The following is a 24,262-nucleotide window of genomic DNA, read 5'->3' as shown; positions in this document are numbered from 1 at the left end:
CTAACTCATGAACTAGGATTATTAATACATATATATATATATAATTTTCCGATTTATTTTGTTTTTTTTTTCTAAGTACAAAAATACCACTTCCTAACTAAATGTTAAACTATAAATCCAAAAAGATTCAAGTCTCTAATATCATTACTTTCATTTATAATCCCTTTAAAAATTATTATTAATTATTCTAAATTTGACATTGAGAGTACATAGGATCCTTTTAAGCTCTTTAGATTTTTCAAATTCCTTGCAAATAGTTGTCTATAATCTATTTTAGAATTTTGGCATATTGATTTTTTTCTTCGTAAGATTCAAAATATTTTTTATGGAACATTTCTGATTATTCATCTTGCAAACCTAAAGGTCTGAGTTATTTTCTATGCTCATTGAAGGAAGCCATTAAAATATTTTCAAAATAAAGTACCCTTTTCGTGAATGCACCGAATCACCAGGCATACCATCTCTAGGCAGGCCTTTTAGATCTCGGCTGCATTCATACGTTTTCGATTAAGCTCGTTCTCGGTCTACTTTGCCGAAAACGGAAAGCGGAAATTTACACAAAGAAAGGATGTAGCACACGACCGGCTATAAGACGGAATCGCTGCTGTAGCCGTAGCTTTTGCTCAAAGTGGGCTAAGATTGTAGCTCGGGTATGACTGACAGGCCATTAATTTTGGATTACCCGGCCAGGACCACTATGGGGCTCGCCGCCAAGAGAGCCAAGAGTCGTCGACAGGAGGCCGCCGACAAAAAGTGCACATAGCCGTACACTTGCAGGCGGCCCTCAGACGAGGCTGTTAAACATTTCATAATGCCCCGACACACATTTCGGCCGTTCCGTGGTTCGGCGGTCGTTAACGTTAATGACACCTTAAGTGGTCATGTATAATTTCTGTAAATTATTGCCTGCCTATGCAACAAACTGGTAACAATGAAGTGGGCCAAAAAAATCTGCCATTGGTAAAAGGTTTAAGGAGTTCTCCGTGCTGGAAGTTTAACTTCCAAGCCGTTTCTGTTGAGATGTTGGGTAAAGCCTCAATACAATATATTATAAAATAAAAAGTGTAGTTAAATTTATTAAATAAAAAATAAATGTTTGTTGATTTTAAATATGTGAGAAACTTATCTTATAAATTCTGTTAATATTTGTTCCCATAAAAAATACTTATATATGTAAAAGCCAACTATATTTAGGCAAACTGTTGATTACTTAAAAGCAAAACCATTCAAACTACTTACATTAATTAAATTATACAATCTCGAGTAGTAAATGGCTGACCTTTGTGGCGGCAATGACAAAATAATAACATCGGTCATGCCATAACAAAGGCGACGACAAATCCAATTACATAATAAATCTTTTAAGGGCTTACAAGCCAGAAAACGTAAAGTTTTCATGTCGGCACAAACTGTCGACTCAGATACTTTTGAGCAAGATGCCTGAGCCACTGAACCTCCTTAGAACCGACACCCAAAAGATGTAGGCAGCCGAATTCAATTAATGTAATTTAGTTGAACATGGAAACTAATTTGGCCACCTTTGCCTGGTTGAAAAATAAGATTGCGACTAATTAGGTAATGAATGATCCAGATCCAGGAATTCCGGGAAGGGGTTTGGAAGCAAACTTCCTAAAACTTAGCAAGATGTGTCGATTTTAACCCTTGCCAAACTACTTTAGACCAACAAGGAAATAAATTATGTGCCTCAACTTAAATATTAAAGTGAACTTTGGGCATATTCGCACAAGACAAGCAGTGCAAATGTACAAATCTCGAGGCATAAATCACAATTTCTTTGCCATTAAGACGAGACCGCAAAGATTTGCGGCTCCGCTGAGTTTGGCGATGGCAAGGGAATCCGCCACTGTTTGGTGCCGAACCCCAGCTGTGTCTGTGGTTTTTACCCCGTCACGACATTTAGCCAGCAAAAAAGTTACAAACTTAGGGCTTTCTTAACTTACCAGCCTAATGGAAGAAAAACTTGTAGTCCAAAAATATTAAAGTCATAGGATTCCAAACCCTTTCGAACCCTTATATGAAAACATAAAGCACGTTCCACTTAAGGTAAAAAATATTTTAATTGATATTAACAATGGTCGACCATATCCTCGCCCAACTTGATACCCTTATCGATGCTCTCCTTCAAGATCGGCAGCATACAATCCAGGGCCTGCTTCTCCACATCATCCAGTTCGGGCAGTCCTATATTGTCCTTGATGCCCTGTGGTCCCAGGATCAATGGGGTGGCGAAAAACTTGGCCTCGGTGACATCGGACTCTACATAGGCACACTCCACAATGCACTCGTCACCATCTGATCCCTTGATCGCCTTGATTAGGGAGTTCACGAAGTTGGCGGCGGCGTAGGCCATCGATAGGGTGGCCGATCCCAGGCCCTCTTTGGCCTTGACCACCTCTGTGCCCGCCTCCTGGATGCGATGGATCAGAGCCTCGCGCTCCTCATCGGTGCCCTTGTAGGGAGGATCGCACTGCGACAGGATGGGCAGGATGGTGCGCCCCGTGTGGCCACCGATCACGGGCACATCCACAGTTTGTGGGTCGATATTGAGGATATCGCCCAAGAAGGCCTTGGCCCGCACCACATCGAGGCTCGTAACGCCAAAGAGTCGATTCGGATCGTAGGTTCCCTTTGCCTTGAGGATCGTGGCCACAATTGGAACTATCACATTGATGGGATTCGTGATGAAGGCCAGCAGGGCACCGGGACAGGCATCACTGGCCGCATAGGCCACTGAGCAGGCCACGCTGGCATTAACGCCCACCAAATCGTCCCGCTTCATTCCGGGTTTCCGCGGCATACCGGCCGGAACCACCACTATGTCCGCCTTATCCATGGCCTTTTTCAAGCCATCATTGCCCTCGAATGGGCAGACCGTGGCCCGGGTGTTGATGTGCGACAGATCCGCCGCCACTCCGGCCGTATTCTTCAAGTCGTGCAGGGTGAGAATGGAGATGTGGGGATTTTGCTTGAGCAGAAGGGCCAAGGGCTGTCCAATGCCACCCCCAGCACCCACAACGGCGACCTTGAGACCTCGTCGGCAGCCACCGAGTCCAAACTGGAAGGCCCTTAGGGGCTCTCTGGAAAACTGGGTAATCAATCGAGGGCTTAACATTTTATAATTTTTAAAATAACTGGTTAAAATTCGAGTGGGTTAAAATGCAAGGCGATGGGGACCTAAAAGGCAAAGGTAATGTGATTTGGAGTGCATATCAAATGTGTTCTTAACATTTTGTTGTGATTTTGAATTATTACTTTATCATTAGTAAAATTAAAAACTCTTTGATATTAAAGTTATTTATAGCAACTTATCTGAGTATCATTCCTCTAAAATACTCTTGAAGAAGAATAAATGAACTCATTTAAAATGTAATTTTTCATGTAATCCTAAACTTAACCTTAATCTTAATCGTAATCTTAAGGGCTCACGACTTAAACTCAGTTTTCCCAAATATGAAAGTTTCAGCAATACAACAGACTTGAAAATCTTTTCTGCCTTAAACAAAAAAAGTAAAAGCATAATATTAAAGAACATTTTATAAAACTATTTATAGGTTTCCAATAGTTAAAAAATATTATTAAGCGATTGAGCAGTAACAACTCTGGTTCCTAGACTTAACTAAAAATCAGCATTTAAGAACACTAATTTCTTTTTTAATCTCTTTCCTATTGACTGTGTCTGAGTAGTAGGCGTTTCTCTATAAAGTCAAAAGTTGGACTTAGCTTTCAATAACGATTTCATTCCGAGCAAAATGTTTTTACTTGGAGGTCTAAAGTCATCCATTATAACAGCGCCATGGCTTATGGCAGTACGTACTCTAAAAGTGACGGTGGTGGGCGCCGGAGGAGGAATTGGCCAACCACTGTCGCTGCTCATCCGCCGGTGTCCTGGAATCGATGAACTGGCGCTACATGACCTCTCCGAAATGAAGGGACTCGCTGCGGATCTATCGCATGTCAGCCAGAGGGGCAAGGTGACTGGTTTTACCGGGGAGGGGGAACTGGAACCGGCTTTGACTAGTGCGGATGTGGTGGTTGTGGCCGCTGGAATGCCACGTCTGCCGGGAATGCAAAGGGATCACCTCATGGCCGCCAATGGCAGTGTGGCAGTCAAGGTGACAACTGCCATTAGCAAAGCCTCTCCAAAAGCTCTCCTGGCCTTCATCACCAATCCCATCAACATGATTGTGCCAACGGCAGCGGAGGTCCTTAAGGTCCATGGAATCTATGATACCCGACGCCTTTTTGGTATCACAACTTTGGATGTGGTGCGCTCGAAAAAGTTCATTGGCGACTCTATGAATATATCTCCGGATGAAGTAAACATTCCAGTGATAGGTGGCCATGCAGGGATCACTATTCTTCCGCTCATCTCGAAGTGTCAGCCAGGGTTTAAAGGCGGACCCAAGGAGATCCAGAGTCTCACTCATCGCATCCAGGAGGCGGGCACAGAGGTGGTCAATGCCAAGGCTGGCAAAGGATCGGCCACCCTATCGATGGCATATGCTGGCGCCCATTTCGTAGACTCCCTGCTCCGTGGAATTGGAGGTCAGGAGGGCGTGGTCGAGTGCGCCTTTGTGGCCTCGGACTTAGTCGATGCCCCTTTTTTCGCCAGTCCCTTGGAATTGGGAAAGGATGGGATCAAGCGATATCTACCACTTCCCCAGATGAGTGACTCCGAAAAAGAGGCATTGGAAAAGCTACTTCCTATACTACGGCAAAATGCTGAAGAGGGGATTCAGTTTGCCAAGAATTATTTGAAGGAGAAATCAGTTTCTCCAATCCCAGCAGCTTTACCTTAAAATACCACAAATTGTCTATATTAATATCTAATAATAAAATCGATGAAACTACATGCTTTACTCTTATCAAATGTAATAATTATATTCTTGCAAATCCGGTAGAAAATGAGACCCCAGAAAATATAAAGAAACAAATAAAACAAACTCTATTTAAATAATATATTTAGATGTTGCAGATTTAAATTTGATTTAAATATCTTGTATACATTAGGATGGTTTTGGTTGAAAAGGCAGAGCTTGTCAGCATTTAAATGCTTTCAGGCAGTCTAGACAAAGGAGAAATATTAATACTGCTCAAGACCAACAATGAGTTTTGTCAATGGCAACCGAGCGAGTAAAGGGATAACTTTACACGAGCATTTCCAAATGGGGGTGGAGTTCTTTAAATTCATTTGGTTTTATTTCTGTTTAAATGGCCGCAAATAAATTGCGGCCAAAATATTTCTGTGGGCCAGCGTATATCGTCTGGCAGTAAATTACATTTGCACTGAGACGCTCTCAGCTCGACCTGCTAACAAATTGCTTGGCCATCTTTCGAACCCCCTGCAACACCGCCCCTGGAAAACCCAACATCCTTCCTATATATGTGGCCCCCAAAAAGTAGGCAGCAATTTTCTTCACTTTATTTCACACTCGACCCGTAAAAACGAAAAACACATTGGGTGTGTCCATTTTATCTTGTTGTCCCCCAAACCAAAAAAGAAAGTGGGTGGTGGCACGAAACTTTCTTGCGACCCAGTTTCACTTTCACCAGGAGTTCACCTGGCCAAGTTTTAGTTTTGGCGTGTGTGTGAGTAATTTCACTACTGCGGCTGCATTTGTTGCTGCCACCCATTCTGACAACAAGATAAATTAAGCCCAGGCATTTCAGACAACATGTTCGCCAGTGGCCCACCTACGAACAGAGACCAGAAAAGGTATTTCCAAATAAGAAAACATGGGTCCCAAAAAGGTGTCTCAGCTAAGTGGCTTTCCAAGTCATTACGTTGCGAAATTATTTGGCATTTAATGATTCGATTCTTAAAGGTCTTTGGAGATTCTATTCTTAAGAGTCCTTGTTTAATTCATTTTTAAAAGTATTCCAAAAATATATATTTTGTAGTCTACCTTGATATATTGCATTTGAAGATTCTATTCTTAAGAGTGTTTTTTAATTTTATATTCAAAGAAATCCACAAATATATGTATATTTTACCCCTTCCTTTATAGGAAATGGTTTTTCCATAGTTATTTTGCCATAGCGCTTTCCCTTACTTCCCCATAAATTTTCGCTTTCTGGCCTCCGGGCAATTTGTTGGCAATTTGTTGGCACTTTGTGGCCGTATATTTCATATGCAACACTTTCTGTTTATGGGTTAACTAATTGCAGGAAAAATCTAAGCCACATCAGCAAACAATTTTCGGCCAAACTACTTTCCCCGAGTGCGGGGGCTCTCTTATTTCTGATTTGGCATCGCTGCTGCTTTCTGTTTATTTGGACACAAACTTTTTGTGGGTCATGCCGAGTGTTTACCTGAGCAGTGCAAAACTTTATTTATTAGCCAAAGTCATTTGGACCCGAGTCCTCTTCCGCTGTTGATCTTTCGGGGCATATTAAAAAAGTTGCCAAGTAGCAAAATCATAATACTAGAACTGACTTTTTTATTGGTTCATTTCGGTTGGCCTTTAGTTTCACTTTCATTAAAAGCAGCAATCGATAAATATATATTTTGGTATAGCATGCCAAAAAATATATATTTCTAATTAAAGAAAGCGTTCTCTTCCACTTCTTAAACATATATGTAGAAAGATTTATATGCCACATCCTCTTTTGGACAAATGGCGTGCCCAAAATACGAATCTGAGCGGACTCGCTTATCAAAACAAATAAATTCCTCCGGCTAAATGTGTTCATTTATCTTAATTTAGGAGTTTAGAATGCCAAGCGAGCGGGGGAGTTGAATAATAATTTTTCACACTATTTTCATAGATCCTTGTCAAAATAGGATAGCGCCTCAGGAAGCCGGAAGTCCGAGCAGCTGGTCCAAAGCTGGCCCGGAGCGTTTAATTTCCATGGAGCTGCACATAAATTTCCCAGTTGGCTGTAATTTCTAACCATGGGATTGGTAAACCTTTTTGTGGGAGTAAACAAGTTGCAGCTTGGAATTCGCTTTCGATGCGAATTTATGGCCATTGCCCTCACCGTTGGCCAGCAGTTAATTTTATTTTTCCATCTTCTGGGGTAATTTATTTCGAGAGCGGCCAAAACAAACGCGTTAATTTCCCAAATTAGTAGCATGTGTTGTTCGCCTTTCACCGGGGCTTAATTAGTTTAAAAGGCCCGCCGGGTGGATCGATAAGTCCAACAGTTGCTAGTTGTCTGAGTTGGTTTCGCCATAACTTTGCCGTACTTTTGCACTTGTCAGCGTCCAGGACGAAGGAGATGAATTGGTGCAGCTTCTGCCAAGAGGCCCGGAGTCGATGTAGTGGCCCTTGGCTCGTGGATCTCCATAAATTCCTGGCCAGAAAGATGCGCTGGCTGCCAAAACTATTACTCACACTCCTCCGCCGACGGCGACGGACGGATAATTCAAATTGTCCATTACGCGCAGCTGCCGCTCGATTTGAGTCCTTTGGCAATTGGCCGGGTACTCGGGCGGGACTGCGAGTCCTGCCAACTTTTCCGCCTTTGTTTGTCTTCATAAATTTCACTTTCGCCGGATGTTTCAACTGAATTTAAGTCAGTACCCGGCTAATTGCGAATCAACAGAAGCTCGATTAAAAAGAAACGCCAATGCCAATCAATAAAAACAATTGAAAACCAATCAGAGTTTAATTACCGCAACAAAACGCTGATGAGACGTCGACAGTAAACAGAAAATCCCAAGCCCGCACAAGGAGCGAAATCACCAAACCATAAATCAATAGCAAACAAAAACGCTCCTGGATGTAGAGGGGCAGCACATATCCTGGGTTATATCCTGGGGTTTGGATTCTCAGAGCTGGGAGCATATGAGGCGCAACCAAGTAGACCGCAGAATAAAGGCTTCAATAAAAAAAAAACTGGCAATGGATCGGACTCGTAAAAGAGCGGGGGCCTTGGGGATGCCCATAAACAAAGAAGTAAACAAGCGCCAAGTACAATACACATGCTCCGACATGCAGGCACAGCATATATGTGTCTGTACATAAAAACGTCTCCTTGGGTGGACTTCCGCCGGAAATGGAGTGCAGAACGAGCAGCACTTGTCTGCTGATATCAGCAGCGATAGACGAGCGCATAAAAGCCTGCTAACCAGCTCAAAGGCATCATCATTACGAGCTTGACACGAATATAAAATGAATATATAAACAAGTGATGTGGGAGCTGAATATATGCATGAGAAATATTTGCTCATAAAATTGCCATTGCTTTAAATCTGGTTTTGTTCAATTGCTGATTAGCCTATTGACCCAACGGATTTCTATGATTTCGCTTAACCATTAATAATAAATGCGTGCCAAATAAGCAAATCTGAATGATTTATTTTATTGACTTATTAAACCAACATAAATTCATTAGTCAACTTTATATCTTTTTTAATAGGGTTTTTCACTAAACTGGTATTACTGATTTTTTTAGTCAAACCAGCAGTTGGCTTTTCCCAAGGATTAATTTAATATTGCTCAATTAGGCTACGATGTCTAGTGTAGAACTAGTTTCTATTCAGTCATAGTTGAAGTCAGCATGCAGTTGCACGACTATATGAGGTATATAGACCTGGCTTGCTGGATGGCGTGTATTCCAAGATATCAATGGTCTGGACGGCGCACAGAAGGGAAACCATATACCTTGGAAAGAAAAACTCTGCTCGTAGTTGGTATCATTTGTTCGATCTGCCAGTTTTTTGGAGTGATAACCTATTGGTATCGAAATGGGCGAAAGGCAGAGGATACGGCCACGTTCGTCACAGAAATATCAGAAACGTGCGGTTCCTTTATGCTGGTCGGTGTGGGAATCGCAAATATTTATGCTCTCATAAAGAACCGTTCTCAGATCGAAGAAATGTTCAAGGAGCTCCAGGAGATATATCCGATATCCGGCGATAGGCACTACCGTTGCCAGCACTACTATGACAAGGCCATGCTAATAATGAAAGGCGAATTCATGTTCTACATGGTCTTCTATGCGTACTACAATAGTGCCCCTCTTATGTTGCTTCTCTGGGAACACCTGCAGGAAGACCAGAATCTGAGTTTTAGGACGCAGACCAACACGTGGTTTCCCTGGAAGGTCCATGGATCTGCTCTGGGATTCGGTATGGCTATACTTACCATAACCTTGGCTTCATTTGTCGGCGTGGGCTTCAGCATAGCCACCCAACATATAATCTGCATTTTTACTTTCCAACTGAAATTGCACTATGATGGAATGGCCCGGCAGTTACTTTCCCTTGATTCTCGTCAACCCAGAGCACATGAGCAGTTAAGGAGTCTGATTGCCTATCATTCTAGAATTTTACATATCGGCGACCAGTTTAATCAGATATTGAACTTTATCTTTGGGATCAGCCTCGTATGTTCAACAATTGCCATTTGCATGACGAGTGTGGCTGTTATACTACTCGACTTGGCCTCTGCTTTCAAGTACATGAGTGGTCTGATTGCCTTTGTCCTTTACCACTTCGTCATCTGCTACATGGGTACTGCGGTCACTTCTGCTGTAAGTAATAATACTAAGTAATAGGTTAAGATATATTATACTGTGTGTCAAACGGAACAGTTGTCTTTTCTCAGAGCTCTAATATAGCTGCTTAAAAATTACCCAATTAGACCCGCAGGCTGACATATAAAAGAGCTATTACGTAGAAGCATTATCTAGTTTCTCACAGTTTAAAACAGAATGCCGTTGATAGACTATATGAAGTATTTAGACCGGTCCTGCGAGGTGGGATTTTCAGCTCCCTTTCAATGGACTGGAGGACCAAAAGATAGAAACCAAGAAAGAACAATCAGTAAAAGTCTCTTCATACTTGCCGTAATATTGTTGTTCTACCAGTTTTTTGGAATAATTACTTATTTTTACTTGCTTGGCCGGACGGAAGAGGATGCGGTTAGGTTCGTTACAGGACTTTCCGAAATGTGCGGCTCACTTATGTTAGTCTGTGTGGCATGCACCAATGTTTGGGCACTCACAAAGAACCGTCCTCATATTCAGGCCGTTTTCGCTGACCTTCAGGTGCTGTATCCTAAGCCAAAAGATGATCATTATAGGACCCAGCACTATCAAGATGTGGCGCTTTTTACAATGAAGTATCAGTACATACTGTACATCATCTTTTATCTGTACTACAATGGCGCGCCACTTTTGCTGCTTCTCTGGGAGTATCTGATGGATAGGCAGAACATGAGTTACAGGACGCAAACTAATATGTGGTTTCCCTGGAAGGTTAAAGGTTCAGCAATTGGATTTGGGCTGGCCATTTCGGTTCAAGCCCTTGCCTCCGTGGTGGGCGTGGCTTATTCTCTGAATTCACTGAATATTGTTTGCATATTTACGTACCAACTGAAGCTGCACTGTGACGCCCTGGCAAGCCAGCTACTCCGTCTGGACTCTCGGCTGCCTGGATCCTCTCAGAAACTAAGGATTTTGATCATCTACCATTGTCGTATCCTCGATATTGGAGAGCAAGTCAATCAGATCTTAAACTCTTATTTCCTGAGTAGCTTAATATATTCTACTATCGCCATTTGTATGACAAGTGTTGCCGTCCTGCTACTCGACTTTGCCTCTGCCTTTAAATATATTAGTGGCCTGGTGGCCTTCGTCCTCTACCACTTTGTCATCTGCTACATGGGCACCTCGATTACTGCAGCGGTAAGTAATCTTTTTATCTATATTATTGGATTGGTATATTTTTTTATATATCGCTATAATTTTAAGTATTCAAAGGAATAGACGGTCCTCAGAGAGAGTTCCATTTGAGAAGGTCAGAAAAATTAAGTTTTTCCTGGTACCAGAATGTCGCACTTCTCTTATATTGGCACCTGGTGAGGGAAAAATCTGAAAGTACTAATGGTTACGTGGCCGGGATCTAAAAGATATGACTGCTGTTATGATACTATGAGGCGCCACCGCATAATACCGTCCTGAGAATGTGGCGAATAACTTGGAATACCTCTAAGACTAGATAGGATCTCAAAACATTACAGATTAACACTTTCGATGCCAGCACTACTACGAGTTGGCCAAATGCCTAATGTAATACGAGTGACTATATGTTTTTCTTGATACAATCTTAGACAAAATCTGCAGTCAAGTACGGAAATGGTCTCGTTGCCTTCGTGTTTTGCAACCATATCATATGCTATTTCTGCTATGCTGAGGTCACTATTGAGGTAATCTAGGGGATATACTATATGGTACCTTAAAACCAGTTGCCTGTTCTCAGGAACCCTAATATAGATGATTAAAAATTACTCAATTAGGTCCTGCAGACTGACGTATAAGAGCGAATGCATATTGGGAAATAGATTCAGTTTCGGTTTAGAGAAGGATGGAATTTCATGAGTATTTTGAGTATTTGGACAGGAGTTGCCGTTTTACAATGGCGCCGCGTTTCAAATGGATTGGACGGCCAGCGGAGAATGATTCTTATCCGCTGTTCAGAAGAACCTTCTTTTTGTTGGGAACCTTTTGCTTGGGTTACCAGATTTTTGGAGTGATTACTTATTGGCTGTTATTTGACCGGAAGGCAGACGACACCCAACGATTTGTGGCCGGGATATCTGAGGCAACGGGGGCTCTGATGCTCGTCTCTGTGGGATTTTACAATATATGCGCCCTTTCATATCATCGCACTGAGATCGAGGTGCTGCTAACGGATCTAATGGAGCTGTATCCCGGACCCAGAGAGAGACACTATCGCTGCCGGCATTACCACAAATTGGCTAATGGCTTCATGAAATTCGAGTTTGTATACTTTTGGATGTTTACCCTGTACTACAACAGTGCGCCACTAGTGGGTTTACTGTACGAGCATCTGACGGATGAAATGGATGTCAGCTATAAGACCCAGATTAACACCTGGTATCCTTGGAGAATCTATGGATCAGCAATTGGTTATGGACTAGGTCACTTTGCCACTTGCATCGCCTCGATTGCGGGCGTGGCATTCTCCTTGGGCACCCACAATCTTATCTGCATATTCACCTATCAGCTAAAGCTACACTTCGATGCCATAGCCAATCAATTACTCGAACTTGACTCTCGTCATCCCGGTGCCAATCAAGAGTTGAGAAGGCTAATCGCATACCACAGTAACGTTATTCGGATCGCCGATGAATTTAATGAAATAATGAACTTTTCCTTTCTTGGAGGATTGTTATTTTCCACAATAGCCCTTTGCATGACAAGTGTGGCTATTCTACTTCTCGATTTGGTATCTGCCATTAAGTGCGTTAATGGTCTGGTTGCATTTATCGTTTACAATTTTGTCATCTGTTTTTTGGGCTCTGAGTTCTCCATAGGGGTAAGTTTAGACGAAAAAATTATACTTTGTTATTTATACACTATATTTAATCTTGAATTAGTATAGGAAAATCAAAACAATTCTTTGAGTTTTTTCATCTTATTATTTTAAGCTACCAAATTGGTATTTAAATATTTAATCATTTTGTTTCCAAATTACCCTGACTAAGTGCTCCCCATTATGCATTTAAAATCAGAAGGCTTTCCAAAAGACTCAATTAACTTACTGAAACAGTTGCACGTTCTCACCGCGGATTATCCCTCCAATTTCAATAATTCGCCAAGGAATACGGTTGCATAATCCAGTAATAATTCAGTACCAGATGCAGTTGGAGGATTTTATGTTCTATCAGGACCTCGTGTGCCAAGGGGCCCAACTTCCAAGATTCGAGTGGAATGGCAGGCGATCTTTGGGAGTCAACCGCAATTTGGCAAGACGGAGTATCTTCTTGTTTGGAGCAGTAAATCTGATATATCACAATATCGGATGCTTTATGTTCGGCTATTTCGTTGATGGAAGTACTAAGGACCCAATTGAGTATATAGCCGAATTGGCAGCCGTGGCAGCAATGCTTGGATTTACCCTCGTGGGCACCCTTAACTTGTGGAAAATGTTGAGTCTTAAGCCACATATTGAGAAATTAATGGAAGAGTTCGAGGAGTTGTTTCAACTAACCAAAAGGAGACCATATCGCAGCCAACACTATTACGAGTCGTACACGCGTTTTATAAGAAGATTGGTTGTTTTCACTAGCAGTTCCATCATCTACTACAATTTACTACCTAATATTCTCATGATTCGAGAACTTCTGACGGAATCGCAGAATTTGAGATATCGCATTCAGAGCAGTGCCTGGTATCCTTGGAAGATCCAGGGATCTATTCCTGGATACCTAGCTGCGGTCGTCTGTCAGGCTTTTTCGTGCCAGACAAACCTATGTGTCATCATGTTTAGCCAGTTTCTGGTTAGCTTTTTTGGCATCCAGCTGGAAATTCACTTTGATGGATTGGCCAGACAGCTGGAAGCCATCGATGCAAAACATCCCACTGCCAAAGAGCAGTTGAAGTCCCTCATCATATACCACAAGAAAATTTTGAATCTAGCGGACAGAGTGAATATGCTTTTCAATTTTACGTTTTTCATAAGCCTTTCGATATCCATTATTTCCATGTGTTTCTTGGCCTTTTCCGTTACCATGTTCGACTTGGGTACGGCTCTAAAGCATGTGCTTGGACTGTTATTATTCATGATTTATAATTATTGCATGTGTCGTAATGGGACATACCTAATTTTTGCGGTAAGTCTTAAAGCATACTTATCATGTCTTTTTATATTAGTCTATGTATTGGGCTCTTAAAGAATTTAATATTTTATTTTCTGAAATATTTGTTATATATTTCATTAAGTCGGTTATAGGCATAAGAACTTTATAAGCAAACACCTCAATGACGGGATTAAAATCCATAAAAAATTCCAGTTCGATATAAAGTTTGAGAAGGTTTTTGTAATCAAAGTAAAGACTTAATATAAATAACGTAAATTGGCCTCAATTCTGAGTAAGTTAGTTTAGCAACCCGAAAAAAGTATACAAGCTCTATCAAATTAAAGTATTTTAATACAGATAGTTTTTAAACCAGACAAGCCCAAAAAAAGTGTCAGGTACTTAGCAGTTGCAAAAAAAATCCATCAATAATTATGAATAATAAATTCTCGTACACTTAATGCTTAGTAAATTCCTATTAAAAGACTTACAAGCAACATTTCCCTTGCATGGGAACCTGCAAAAATTTATAATTGACTTAATAACTAATTTCAAGCAGTTGCTTGTTCTCAGGACAGTATCACTGCCGGGCTGATTGCCTAATTTTAGCAAATGGATTTTTTGTAAGTTCTCAGTATGAGGTGGCCTTCCAACGATGCATTACGAGGACGTTATACACTATACTGACATAGCCTGTCGATGGGCTCTGATGCCAAGACTTGAATGGAAGGGCCGAGAGTCACCGAGAGCCGGGGAAACATGGATAAAAAAAATATTTTTCGTAGTCGCTGCAATCAACCTAAGCTATTACAATGTTTCTTTCACTGTCTACGCCTATCAACTCGATCCAGAAACTACAGATCCTTTGATATATGCTGGAAAGATTTCGGAGGCTGGCAGTATGCTGGGATTTGTCGTTTTAGGAACACTTAATATGTTTTCGCTTCTAATACTTAGACCTCAGATTGAGAATGCTCTGGCAGAGCTTCAGGATTTGTTTAATCAAAAGTTAAAGAATACTTCTTCCGTGAGCTGCCGTCTTAAGAAATCGATTCGATTGATGAGAAATTTTACCGTGGTATTTGCATTTTGTAATGCCTACTACAACGTTATGCCTTTTATAACCATGGCTTACCAAATTATAACGGACTCTAAGCAAGTGTCTTATGAAATACAAAACGAGGTTTGGTACCCCTGGGAAATTGGGGATTCTATTCCTGGACTATGCGCTTCGTATATAAGTCAAGCCATCTCTTCAATTCTAAATGTGGGCACTATTATAACTAACCAGTTATTGATACATGTCTGTACCATACAATTAGAACTACACTTCGATGGATTATCAAATCAACTGGAAAATTTAGATGCCAAGGACTTAAGGTCTAAGGAAATACTAATTTCACTAATTCGTTACCATCAGAAAATAATGCAGCTAGCAGACAGTATTAACGGCATCTTTAACTTTACCTTTTTAATTAGTTTAACTACTTCGACTATTGCCGTGTGCTCTATGTCCTACACTTTGACCACTCTCGATATGATGACAGCTATTAAGTATACGGTGGGACTTCTTTTATTTATGATCTACACTTTTTCCCTATGTCACAATGGTACTCTGGTATCTTTGGCGGTAAGAAAGGATAGGGGTTATTTTTTAAGATTATTTTATTCTATTTAATTTAACAAATTCTTAAATATATTAAATAAGAACTCATTTTTTTCAGAGTGACAAAGTGTTGCCAGCTGCTTTTTATAACAATTGGTATGAGGGTGATCTTGCCTATCGCAAGATGCTGCTGATCTTGATGATGCGTGCTACAAAGCCTTATGTTTGGAGAACCTACAAGCTGGCACCTGTGTCGATTACCACCTATATGGCTGTAAGTTTTTACTTAAATAAACACTGTTTATTATTTTAAGGTTTTTTATTAACTTATTTTCTTACAGACTTTGAAGTTTTCTTATCAAATGTTTACCTGCGTCCGTTCCCTGAAATAAAGAGGAACAAATTAGTCACAAAAGAACCTAGCTCTGAAAATATATTAAACATACACAAAGATGTAGATTAGCTATCACTTGCTCTCTGCTTAAAGTCAATAATTGCTTCTTAAATATATCTAGCCAATGAATTTTGGGTATACTAATATCAGTACCCCATTAAAATACATTTCTCTTCAAAAAATTAAAAAAAAAAATTTAATGTGTAACATTTATAAGCTCGAAAACATTTATTTTGGGCCTAAGGCTAATTAAAAATTCCTTAACATCGTGAGAAAACGACGAGACGAAACAACGAGTTGACCCATTAACTTTTTCGCACTCGTTGCACAACAATGCAAAACAAAGGAAGCCCCAGAACAACGCAATTTGAGACAGCATGAAAGACAAAAACCTCGGGATATATGGAATATGGAAGGATATTTGAAAGGAAGCCAACTGAGTGCCCGCTTCAGTGCTTTTCTGGCTGGAACTAAGCAAACTTATTAAAGCCAGACAAAGGTTGTCAGGGTCGTCGGCTTGGGGGGAGAATCCGACTTTTCATTTGGGAAATGCAGGAGCGTAAAATTAAGTTCTTTACTAAAAGTGCTGGAATTATGTACAAGTCACCTGGCAGTCCTTGTCCTATTCAACCTGGCTGGGAATCGTCCATCATATGCTGGGTCTGAGTGGCTGTGATGGGTGTGATTATCACGTCGTTATCCTGGATCAGTGGCAACAGCGTTGCCATCGCATTTCCCACACCTCCTGCCCGTCTTCATCTGGCTCGGACCCTGGTCCTTGTTTTATATAATAACATTTTAATTCCCTTAATACACGCTACGCTGCCCGCAAAGCCAAACAAAACTGAATGCCCGCCCAGGAGTTGTTGTTTTGGTTTTGTTGCCTGTTTTTGCCTGTTTTTTGGCTCTCAAGTTGGCCAAGAATTTGGCTGTTTTTTCGGTTAGTTCGCTTGTGCGTGCAAATCATTAATCATGAGCAGCGCATATTTATTGTTCTGCTTTCGATGACAGCTTTTTGCTGGCCATGGATTTTGCACGTTCCATTTAATTCCCAACCTTGCCTCGATTAAAGATTTAATGTTTAAAATGTTGAGCTGCAAAATGCTGGCGTATTACAGGTGTTTCAAAAGAATGCAGCAGAAATTTTTTAACATAATCAGAAAAACTGAATACCTTTTATGGCAAAACTGTAGAGATACACACAGTTTTAAAAGTCCTTAAATTTTTATGGATTTTCATATCAAAACTATTTCATGTTCAATAAAATTTTGCAAAAGAAAAAAATCAAGACAATCCCTATGGAAAGTCTTGCCTTTTCACAAATGCTAGTTTTTAATTAATCCATCGACTTATAATCCCTGGCTATCAGCATCCATTTTCGTACCAGTGATTATATGGGCTAATTGCAATCGGGGATCTAAGCCTTTCCAACTGACAGCTCACAAAAGCACGTTTGGCAGTTAATTGAGTCATCAGCTTAGACAACAGCCGGGGCGGCCATATGAAAAAGATTGTGAATTGCCCAATCATGTGGAAGTGACTGCCAAGACCTTTAAAGTACACACGTCCCAGTGCCCAGGACAATGGCCAAAGGAGCATAGAAATCTGGCCGGAGGTTCCATTCCACCCACACAGAATCGACAGTCTGTATAAAAATTGACTAGGCCAGAGGAGGCAGGACACAGCTGTAGGATGATCATTGCAGGCATTTGCTCCTTGTTTACCCTGGGCTCAGGACCCACTCTCCATTCTGAGTACTCCATGGCCCCAGTCCAAGTACTGACCATAGCCTTGATAAGTTTTTAGCAAACAAAGGCGGCTCGTTACAGCAACATGGGTCTTGGGAATTGGTTGGGTGAACCAAAACAAACCAAACCAAACCGAACTGAGCCAAACTGGGCTGAGCTGCGATGTGCATTTAAAATTGCATACACAAAACACGAAAATTCCCACAGCCCTGCTGCCAGAGTCAAAACCACAAAATGTACTCAAACAACATGTCTCAATTTCGTAGCTAAACTTGCCCCATTCGTGGCGAGGGTCGAGGAAAAGGGGATGTGGTCCTGGCCGAATCACCGAAATGGTAATTGAAAATGTTATGTAAGATTGGTGGGGGGGCCCAGCGATATTGTGGTCCACACAAAACGATAGGACATAATTGGCTTTGGTCTGGAACCGTTTAAAAGTAATAGACTAGATTGTAACAATCTTGTCTTAGGGCTATTTTGGGGAAATGCTTCGTTGAATTTTAGAGTGGGAAGTTTCGAAAGGTATTGTTTTAAATGGATTAGCTTTTAAGCAATTAGAGAAAAACTCTTTCTGATACAGCGCTTATAAGACCTATTATTTCAAATGTACTTTCAAAAATCTTTAAATTTGTTCTATCAAACCAAACACTCTTTACATTTTTGTGTCCAAAAAACCTTCTACCATAAATTAATTTTCAATATTCCTTTGGCCCCTTCTGAGTGAACCACTTACAAAAGCTAGTCCGTTGTCCATCAAATACTTAGCCTTATCTGCCGAGGCCATATGGTGTCACCCCAACTTGCGGCCGAGGGGCGCAAAAAATGTAATAACAACGGGATGGCGAAATTTTTACACACAATTTAGACACATTTCCGCACGTAGTGGGGTCCAAGCCTAAGCTCCATGTGCTTCATAGCGAAAAGCTGGAAAACAAAAGCTAAAGCGAAAAGGAAAAACCGCCACAGCGGAAAGCGTCCAGAAACGCGACGGAGAGGAAATAATGTTGGTGGGTTTTCCAGCATAAAAAACAAATGCCTAAAATGTACATGGGCTGTAAGAATATAAAATACCCTCTCCCAAAAGTTTATCAACTGGGCTAAAACCATAAATACTTTTTTAGAAACCTAAATAAAATAAATTTGAAAGTTGTGCATATCAATGCTTACTCTGATGAATAATAAATTGATTTATATTTTATTGAAGTGTATTACAAATTCAGTATTATCCCATAAAATGTGGGGTAATGGAATGGTGTTATTTTAGGCGGGACCAACTTGAAGTAACGCCGCCACTTGCCCCCAAAAAATCTGTTAGCATTTGTGTCTATTAAGCGTGAGCAATAAACTTCATAAACTCCACAAATTAGAATGATTAAATTTCATGTCCCTGTAATTTCAAGCCAGCAGACGTGTCCACAGTTTTGGGTAATCAAATTTTTCACTGCGCAACGACTAAATTAATGGAAAGTGATTTGGCAAAAGGCTAGGTCAACACCTTTGATCTGCTGGCTAAACGCAAATACAACGTGCTTTCATCGGAGGGTTTAATCTGTCAATTGAATAATGTTGGACAATCCATCTTGACGGGGTAATCAGGTTGGAAAATTTGTCACTTTTGCAAGCTCTTACAGTAAGTACTGTTATACAGACATATTAATCAATTTTAAACTTCTTAAAATGTTTTTAGTGACAATTTAACAAGTGTTTTGTTTTGTAGGTGTATGAAAACAATTAGTAAGTACTGATTATTGCAGTCTTTTGGATTAATTATTTTAATCGACGGCTTAAAAGCCATTGAATAAAAGTGATGTATACTGTTTATCGAATGTACCATACGGCAATTGTCGTTTGTTCGGAAGCGACACAAATTGGTCATATGATGTCCGGCGATAATTATTGTCAATTTATTGAATGCTCATTATTGAAATATCACTCATACGCCACAGAGGCATGCTAATAAACCCATTGAAACGAGCGTTCGATATCCGAACGGAACTTTTAGGGCCGCAACCGCAGTTGCAACAATTGCATGTGTGCGAGCGATAAATGCTGCACACAGCTGTTGTCATAACAATATGTGCTATAAAACTCTTTAAAAAAATTAGAACTTAATGAGTTGATTTAATATGAATCAACGATTGAAGTTTAAAGAGCCACATATCCAAGATAATTTAAGGAACTCATTATTATATACTGATGTATAATATTAGGAATGTTTTAGATTAAACAAATGTTATTATAATATAATATTAAAAACGAAGCCACTAATTTTCATAATTTCTAAAAAGATAATTTTTAGATGCTGTACAGATTCCTTTATTTATTATTAGAGTTGCCAAAAATACTTGCTTACTGAACCTGTTACTTATTATAACATTTATAAGAGACATTGCTATTATTTTTACCGCAATGTAAATAGTGCTGTATCAGTAGTGAGTGTCAGGTCGTGTCTATGTTGCTGCGGACAGGATGACCGCGCAATCACGATGACGATGCCACCTATTTCCAATTACCGATGATGCTGAGCGAGCAGCAACGACACAGCGACCCCTGACCCGAAACCAAACCACCACCCACCGCCCCGCGTCCCGGCCATGATTGATTGCAACAAAACCAGATTTTGGTTACTGTCATTTAAGCGCCGACTAACTTTCGAGCTGGCCAACACCCAAATCGAACCTTCATCGTTGCTCTTGACTACGCCGTATGTTTAATGCAGGCGATAATTTTAATTGCGCCCCGGCTGCATTTTTAATGAAACGCAAAATTAAAAATTGATTGCTTTTTGACGCCATAACTTACATGGCGATAATGCCCCCTGAATGCCACGATCCCCAGCCGAGGCAGTCGGCTTTAGTATCTGTGTGGCACACTTTCGGAGCATTTAATATTATAAAATTTAAATCGCGAAGAGCCTTACGAAAAAGGAATGCTAGTAGGTATGGTATATAAAATTTGCATTTGCGTGGCACATGCAATGTGCGGATAAAGTTTGGCTATTTCGGGCTAGTTGTGTACTTTTTTCGAGTCCTGCCAGCCGGAAGTAAAAGGTTTTAAGCGGAAGTGCGCAGAGTTGCAGCGACATATTGTGTTTTCGAACGTGTGTGTGTGTGTGTAATTATATGCCGGGGTCTGCTAAATGTTGTGGAGACATGCAAAGCGGCTCTTAGCTAGCTGCTAGTTTGTTTTTTGAACGAGGTTAAATGGGGTTTAGGGAAATATTTGAAACAGTTTCGGCTCTTCAAAATTTGATAAACACCATTCGGGCCATAAAGATTATTCTGGATGTAAAATATTCACAAGTATTTTCAGCTTGGTTTGCGATTCTTTTTTATTTAAATACAAGATTGATTGCGTTTGAACCGTTGATTAAATTAAGCATGCCAGAATGGTGATTTACATCGGGGTTTTGTTGTTCGGCTGACTTGCATTTATTACTCTTCATCGAATGACTATTAACATTTAAATGCTGCAACTCACCAATCGAACATTTTGGTATTTAATTAATGCAATCATATTATGGCAAATTATTGAATTTTAATTCGATCGACCAGCAACCGCACGGCAGCATTTAGTGAGGGGAAATGGATGCGAGGACATTGTCAATATGCCAACCGAATGCACTTGATTAATTTGTAAGAATTCTTTAGACTCGCCTATCAACATAAATGGCTTGACAATAAAATTATTAAAATATTCATATAAATATTTGCGAAAATGGGTGGCCACTTAATCAATTCAATTTCAATTTGTGCTGTCATTGTTGGTTTATATACATTAAACAGTTTAATAATTATAAAAAAAAATTAATTTACATATAAACATAATGATTTCCACTTAATCAATTTAATGGGCAAGAATACATTTTTTTTTATCAGCGTAAGCTTTTAAAATATGTTCAATCATCACCTGCCTAACACTCTTTAGTATATCAGTTTTACATATGTATATTTGTAAATTTTGAAAAAAAACGAAATATTTGTCATCATGAACTATAAACCAATTGGTCCAAGAAAGGTTAAGAGGAGGAAGGAAGTGAAGAAAAGCAAGCCCTACGAGTCTTATTATATGTACGATGTGTTTAAGAATCACATGGCGCACTTGCGCTTCAGCCACGTGGTGTTTCAGAGAAAGGTGCCGCTGATCAAAAGATTGCAGCTCGTCCTTGAGAAAAACGTTGGACCTCATGCCCATGTGGTAGTTGGCAATACAGTGTACAAGTGCCAAGTCTTAATACTCCGCATCTACTGCCGGCTTTTTAGCAATAACCTCAAGCGGGGTGATTTGGTCAGGTTTCCCAATGGTGTGATGAACAACGAGTGCTTTGAAATGGCCTACGGCTGGATGATCACTGATCAGATTTACTGTCACCGTAGCCAGTTGCTGGATCTTCTAGTGGCCACAGATCTGCTGAAGTGCGCCCCTTTGGCCAGGAGCCTTTTCCAGCGCCTGGACGACCACAGGCACTTCTCCGATCTGAAGGCCTTCGCGTGCTTCTGGGAGGCCAAACGCAGGGGCATTAAGGCCATGGCCGATATGATGCTGGCCAGGGCCGGCAAGGCGTTCCTTGCTCTGGTCTGCACCAAGGGTTTTCTGAGGATGGATGTCTACAGCCTGTGCGATCTGCTCCGTTCCGATGGCTTGGCCGTGCAATCCGAGATCGAGGTAAGACTCTTTACTCAAGTATTACACTTTATTAAGTTAAATTATGATACATAATGGAAAAGTAAAAATAAATATCTTTTTATTGAATTCAAAATTTTATATAAAATATTTAAACTAAATACAAAAACATATTCAATGCATAACGTAATAAATTGTCATAATAATCAGATAATATTTAAATCAAGGAAGAAAATATTAGTTTTGATGTTGGTCATATTAAGCTTAAATATTTTACAACATAAAATCTTTTAATAAAATTCAAATTTAAAACTTTTGTTAAATAAAATATTTTCATATTTTAATTTTACCAGTGTGAGTTTTTTTTACAATTGATCTTAAATATTTATAGAGTTTTCTGTGTAGAAATGAGCTCAAAATGTAATATATATGAACATTTATTTTCTTATCTTCTTGATTTATGTATTTTCTTACAAACAGCTTAATTATCAACATTTATCTGGCTTACAGGTTTTTTATGCAGCTCTACTATGGCTTGAGTCCAACTATCAAAGACGTAAAATATACATTTTTCGTGTCATGTGCTTGGTAAGGTTCCATATGATGCCAAATGCATTTCTTCTTCGTTTCGGGAATAATCTCAAGAATTTGCGGCCACACCTTGCGGATCAGATTTGTACCTTGATTTTTCATGGAATCCTAGATAAGCGCGAAAGACGTATGAATCATCGTATGTCAAATAGCAATAGATGGAGAACTCGCACTTGGATACGGGACCCCTTGTGTCCTTATGGAATTTATCTTAAAAGAAACGGCTGCTGCGATATAAACATTGAAGTATTCCTCTACTATTTGAAGTGTATTCGAAAATCACCTGATGCTTTTCTGGCTCGGATAAGACAGACTAGCCCCCATGAAGTGTACTCCAAAAAGCGTAAGGACTTGATACACGAACCTTCTACATCAGTGTATTCTGGAAGCAAGTCCCCGGTGTATGTTTCGAAACATAATTATTTTTATGACGATTCGGAGTCATCTGATAGTGATGCTGTCTATGATCCTGACAGTGAGTCGGCCGAAACATCTACTTTGACCGCGTCTAAAGAATTTAAATGTGAGGAAGAAGACGATTTTATGTCGTCTCCTGGATTTATTGGTATTGATACGGATGAAGAAGGAATTTTTAACAATAACTCGAATGTCGGCTTCAAAGGTGATTTAAAATCGGTCTTTTTTTCGGATTCTTCCATGGAAACTTCTGATGAATTCTCAACGGATACCACTGAAGAATCTTCCACAGACTCCTGCCAGGAAATCTCTGCAAATTATAAGAAACCATATCGAAATAGCGTTTTAGATTCCGTAGGATATGTCCTCGCAGATTCTGAAACAGATTCTGCTGCACATGCCCGAACAGATTCTGAAACAGATTCCACTAGATATGCCCGTACAGATTCTGAAACGGATTCCGCTAGATATGCCGGCACAAATTCTGAAACAGATTCTGCTAGATATATTCGCTCAGATTCTGAAACAGATTCCGCTGGATTATCGGCTAGATATTCTATTGCACATTACTATACAGATTCCCGTAAAGGTTTTCCAATCAAATCATCAACCGGAAACCGTAGTTCTAAAACCACCTTAACAACTGATTCGTTGGAATATTTTTAAATTCAATTAAATTTTCCATTCACATTTGTGGTCTTTCATTTGGAGGTGATTGGGTTAGGGTTCGCACTTCCCGAAACCGAATTTCTATTTTTTTTTCGGATCCAACATGGAAGCACTTAAATTGGGCGTAACAAAATGTCTGACACGCCAATTATTTTGCTTTTTATATGGGGCAGACAGACACTCCGACTACTCCTGCTTGTTGCTGTAACTACTCCTCCGGATCCTGCCATTTCTTCTGCTTTCACTGTTCTGCGTGTTAGTTTTTATATGTGGGTGTCAGTGGCTCTCAGGGTTGGGGGAAATTTTCTGCTGCTTGCTTTTTAAGTGGTTTTATTGTTCACTTGTTTGTACTGTTTGTAACAACTTCGTTACTTTATTTTTATTTGTATTTCCCTTTACATATTGGTTTAAAAGTCAGTGAGCCATGGCCAACAACGAAGATGAGCTGCAATTTGCGATGCCAGATAGGTCAGCTTGTTGAGAAGTTGGTTAGGGCTTAACTGAAGTGAACTGATGATTGGCAATGTTTAAAAGTAAGGAAAGGTATTTATTTACTTTCTTTAAATTATTAAATGAACTTAGAATTTTTAGATCTCATATCACTTCCATTACCCAATCAAAAGATGAAACCAAAAAAATAGCT

The 24,262-nt window shown here is 40.0% G+C and overlaps 4 protein-coding genes across 4 annotated transcripts; 3 read left to right on the top strand and 1 right to left on the bottom strand.

The window, feature by feature from the left end:
• Positions 1 to 2,059: 2,059 nt before the first annotated feature.
• LOC119553900 (malate dehydrogenase, mitochondrial) lies at positions 2,060 to 3,200 on the bottom strand. The gene has a single exon (XM_037864570.1). The coding sequence runs from the start codon at positions 3,131 to 3,133 to the stop codon at positions 2,087 to 2,089; it is 1,047 nt and encodes a 348-aa protein (XP_037720498.1). The 5' UTR covers positions 3,134 to 3,200; the 3' UTR covers positions 2,060 to 2,086.
• Positions 3,201 to 3,725: 525 nt separating this feature from the next.
• Positions 3,726 to 4,820, top strand: LOC119554123 (malate dehydrogenase, mitochondrial). Its single transcript, XM_037864896.1, has one exon. The coding sequence runs from the start codon at positions 3,771 to 3,773 to the stop codon at positions 4,818 to 4,820; it is 1,050 nt and encodes a 349-aa protein (XP_037720824.1). The 5' UTR covers positions 3,726 to 3,770.
• Positions 4,821 to 8,526: 3,706 nt separating this feature from the next.
• Positions 8,527 to 15,652, top strand: LOC119553960 (putative odorant receptor 69a). Its single transcript, XM_037864656.1, has 3 exons — positions 8,527 to 9,501; positions 15,296 to 15,451; positions 15,519 to 15,652. The coding sequence occupies exons 1-3, from the start codon at positions 8,527 to 8,529 to the stop codon at positions 15,567 to 15,569; spliced, it is 1,182 nt and encodes a 393-aa protein (XP_037720584.1). The 3' UTR covers positions 15,570 to 15,652.
• A 5,564-nt stretch (positions 15,653 to 21,216) lies between these two features.
• Positions 21,217 to 23,640, top strand: LOC119553804. The gene is made up of 2 exons (XM_037864422.1): positions 21,217 to 21,984; positions 22,453 to 23,640. The coding sequence occupies exons 1-2, from the start codon at positions 21,307 to 21,309 to the stop codon at positions 23,614 to 23,616; spliced, it is 1,842 nt and encodes a 613-aa protein (XP_037720350.1). The 5' UTR covers positions 21,217 to 21,306; the 3' UTR covers positions 23,617 to 23,640.
• Positions 23,641 to 24,262: the final 622 nt, after the last annotated feature.

The sequence above is a fragment of the Drosophila subpulchrella genome, chromosome 3L (assembly GCF_014743375.2).
Source record: "Drosophila subpulchrella strain 33 F10 #4 breed RU33 chromosome 3L, RU_Dsub_v1.1 Primary Assembly, whole genome shotgun sequence".
Lineage (NCBI taxonomy): Eukaryota > Metazoa > Arthropoda > Insecta > Diptera > Drosophilidae > Drosophila > Drosophila subpulchrella.
The sequence above is the reverse complement of the archived record's forward strand: the minus strand, read 5'-3'. Positions and strand labels throughout refer to the sequence as shown.